The sequence below is a fragment of the Eurypyga helias genome, unplaced genomic scaffold (genome assembly GCF_000690775.1).
Source record: "Eurypyga helias isolate BGI_N326 unplaced genomic scaffold, ASM69077v1 scaffold46209, whole genome shotgun sequence".
Classification (NCBI taxonomy): domain Eukaryota; kingdom Metazoa; phylum Chordata; class Aves; order Eurypygiformes; family Eurypygidae; genus Eurypyga; species Eurypyga helias.
In genome coordinates this window covers 1-3,880 of record NW_010273527.1, presented here as the reverse complement: position 1 = coordinate 3,880, position 3,880 = coordinate 1, and the positions used below count along the sequence as shown (strand labels likewise).

Sequence of the window (3,880 nt, the reverse complement as noted above, 5' to 3'; positions counted from 1 at the left end):
ACAGGAGCCACCCCTGTGGCCCTTGGAATATGTCATTTTAATGCTGTTTTAGTTACTTAGCCATTCTTACAGTTCTGGTTGGGTTTTTTTACATAAACAAAATCTAAGGAGATCCAGATCTCTGGTTTTTTCTGGTTTTACCGAGGTTAATATTCAGACTGTATCATGGGCAGATCTGAAATCTCCAGTACTGGCCAGCCCTGGGGAGAGCAGCGTCTTCAGCACCTGCTTATGCTTTTTATCTGGGGTACGAGTCCCGGGATTACTGCTCCCCTGCAGGGATGTGCCTCTGTTGATCCCGAGTGTGATGTGTTGGTAGGCCGGGGTTTTCTTCCTGCGAACCAGCTGCTTTGAGCAAGAAGTAAGTACGGCGTGTTTACGTTGCAGATTGCAGAGTGTGAGACGAGGAATGCCAAATCACGTGAAAACCGCAGCTTTTACATTTTTAAGCGATACTTGAAAAAGATTTTAAATGAAGCTGGAAAAGTCGGCCTTGTAAGTATTTGAACATTCATTAAAAATTAATTAGAATTCGTATTACTACTTCATGTGTTTTTCACAGTTATCAAGTATTGAGTAATTACTCTGGCTGACTTTGCATCCAAATGAGGGGAACTGAACTGCCGCGGAAGAAACGATGGGAGCTGAGCATCCAGCGGTGCGGCTGGGGAGGAGCGCGCCTGCCGTTCCCTACGTAAAAAATCCAGAGGAAGCCTGCGGGAATTCAGAGCCTCTGTCTACCTGGCTGTTGCTGGAATGCAGCTAGAGCTCGTGTTAAACTGAGAGAGCCAGATTGTGTCTGCGCATTTGTTGTGGACCTTTTAGGCCTTTGGTTTAGGCTCTACCGCATTAACTGTCTAGGAGTAGTCCCTTACTAGAGTTGGTATGTGAGAATCACCTTACTACTTTCTTCACTAGATTGTCTTTGGAGATACGTTATTTTTTATTCAGAGGTAGAGGGATAAAACCAAAGAACGTTACACTTAGCATTGTAAAATTCCTTATTTCAGTACTTGGCTTCTATCCATACTGCCCAGCGATGGCCGGGGCACACATGGCAGAGTAATTAGCACCTGTTAATGAGAAGTGGCTCTAAAATTTTAATAAAAGGTGAGACAACCCACTTCATTTTTTTTAGGTTTTTGCTGTAGCATTGGGAGAACACAAACTAGCTGGATTTGTTTTATATAGTGTAGAAAAGTGAACAGAAAGTTCGTGGAATCATCGTGCGCTCCTTGTCCGACGTCTTCGCCCTGCAGCCTGTTTGAAAAGCTGCTGGTGCCTGACGAGGTCTGCAGTGGGCTTTGCACAGGGATGGGGGTTCTTGGCTGTACTTCTGTTTCCAAATAAGCAGCTTTTAACCATTGTTTCGCTCTGCTTTTAATTCAGCCTGAGGAAAACGTGGATCACGTCCATTACGATGCTGAGATCATCCTTACAAAACAGACGTATTTGGAGATCCTCAAGTTTCTCAATGAAGAAACGTGGCAGTCGGGGGCTGTGGATGATGCACTCAGCGATATTTTGATCAATTTTAAGCCCCATGACTATAAAGCTTGGCACTGGAAATTTGAAGACACGTTTGGAATTGATCTATATAGTATGTTTCTGGTAAGAGAAGAAGAAAGGGGTTTTGTTGTTTCTTCGGGGTGGGGGGTGGGTGTTTTGCTGTTTAATCCACTGTGCAAGCCTAGCCAGTGACTGTTACCATCTCCACACATAAAACAGTTCTTCCTGTTGTGCAAGGCCAAGTGCAAGGTCCTGCACATGGGTTGGGGCAATCCCAAGCACAAGTACAGGCTGGGTGGAGGATGGATAGAGAGCAGCCCTGAGGAGAAGGACTTGGGGGTACTGGTAGATGAAAAGCTGGACATGAGCCGGCCGTGTGCGCTGGCAGCCCAGAAAGCCAACCGTATCCTGGGCTGTATCCAGAGCAGTGTGGCCAGCAGGGCGAGGGAGGGGATTCTCCCCCTCTGCTCTGCTCTGGTGAGACCCCACCTGCAGTGCTGCGTCCAGCTGTGGAGCCCCCAACATCAGAAGGATATAGCCCGGTTGGAACAAGTCCAGAGGAGGGCAGGGAGATGCTCCGAGGGCTGGAGCACCTCTGCTATGGGGACAGGCTGAGAGAGTTGGGCTTGTTCAGCCTGGAGAAGAGAAGGCTCCGGGGAGACCTTAGAGCACTCTTCTGTATAAATGATGCCAGTAGAAACAGAAGTTGAAGGTTCCCTCGTGCACTGGCAGTAAGCCTGGATAATCCCAAATCTGGGTCACCATTTTTTCCTGTTTTCTTTTTCAGATACTCCTGTGCTTGGCATGTGTTGTCGTTGTAATAGCTACAGAGCTCTGGACACGTATTCACTCCTTGGTTCAGCTCAGACGTCTGTTACTACTAAGTTTTTTCATCAGTTTTGCGTGGAATTGGCTTTACTTGTATAAGGTAAGTTGTTCTGAAATCTTAATGGCTTTTAGTCTTAACGTTTCAGTGTTATGAGGGAGTCAAGGTTATTCACCTCTTTCAGTTAGTTTACGTAAACCAACAATTGACTGCAGAGCAAATAAAGGGATGAGTGGTTCGTTGTGCACGTCGACAGATGTCTTGGAAGCAGAACAAAAGAAACCCGGCCAACCGCGGAGGTGCACAGAGCAGTGGCACCGTGATTTCACTGTGTGGGCGAGGGAGGTGTGAGCTCTGTCTAAAGCAGCTTGGTAGAGGATCCTTAAGGAGGAAATACATGGTGGTGGCGTTGGGGTTTTTCCATTTTAAAGAGGCCTTGGCTAAAACCGCGCTTGCCGTGTCATAGACCAGAGAAGGATGCTTCAGTGATGGTGCCGCAGTAGCTGGCTGTGCAGTGGTACTGGTTTTAAAGAGGAGGAATTTATGCTGCCCTGGGTTGTAGCCCAACCACAAAATCTCGGTCCTCACACCTTGTCGTCAGACCCAGGAATATCGCAGCGCCAGAGAGGGGGACGGCCCTCGAGTGCCAGAGGACTGCCAGGCCGGGCCCTGGGGTTGAGTCAGCAAAGAGGGACTTGACTTACCTTTTTCTGTTTGATCATCAGCTGCAGACTGTGAGGCAAAATTGTAACGCACACAGGTACTTGTCAGTGGGAGTTCTTTAAAAATAGAACGTCCTGATGTTTTATTTAGTAATTGTGCAGGAGCTGTCTCTGGTTTTAATCCAGAAACATTTCAAGATGTGGGATGACTTTTGCCCTGAGCTTGTATCTTTGAAGTTGGCTCCTTAGGTAACTGGGACTGCCTTTGGAGAGGAACTCGGAGGTAGCCATCACGGCAGCCTTTGTCCTCTCCCAGGAAGGACTCGCATTAGCTCTGTTAAATTGTTTGGGTAGCAAACTTCCCTTAGTAGGGATTTCCCCGGGGAGTACCCCAGTACTGTTAGGAGCAAGCGTGGTTAGCTGAGGTGCAGCGCAGCACACTGTTAGGAGCAAGCGTGGTTAGCTAGCTGAGGTGCAGCGCAGCATGGAGGTGGGTGTTCCGTGCCCAGCACAGGCTTGGTTTCCATCTCACAAGTAATGCTTACTCTCCTGCAGCTGGCCTTCGCACAGCACCAGGCAGAAATCGCGAAAATGGGGCAGTTTGATAACGTCTGTGCCGAGAAGTTGGACTGGAGGGAAAGTCTTATTGGTAAATACTTGGTTCGTTATTTTGTAATAGTATTTACGATCACACACAACTCAGTGTCTGAGAATACTCAATCTCTGCGTGACTGAGTAGGTCACTGCACCTTTGTGCTGGGTTCAGTCAGGAAAGAGTTAACTCTCTTTACCGTGGCTGCTGTGTGCTGGCACGTTCGGGAGGGAGTTGGTGGGTTGGTTTAGTTTTCTTGGTTGTTGTATCTCTGATAGGGTTTGCTCGGAA

At 47.8% G+C, this 3,880-nt stretch overlaps 1 protein-coding gene across 1 annotated transcript; it reads left to right on the top strand.

Moving 5' to 3' along the window:
- Nucleotides 1-359: 359 nt before the first annotated feature.
- Nucleotides 360-3,646, top strand: LOC104515507 (chloride channel CLIC-like protein 1; the record flags this gene model as incomplete). Its single annotated transcript, XM_010159502.1, has 4 exons — nt 360-495; nt 1,390-1,611; nt 2,297-2,437; nt 3,553-3,646. Coding segments are annotated over 4 exons (593 nt in total), but the record flags the coding sequence as incomplete, so codon positions are not given.
- Between the last annotated feature and the right edge of the window lie 234 nt (nt 3,647-3,880).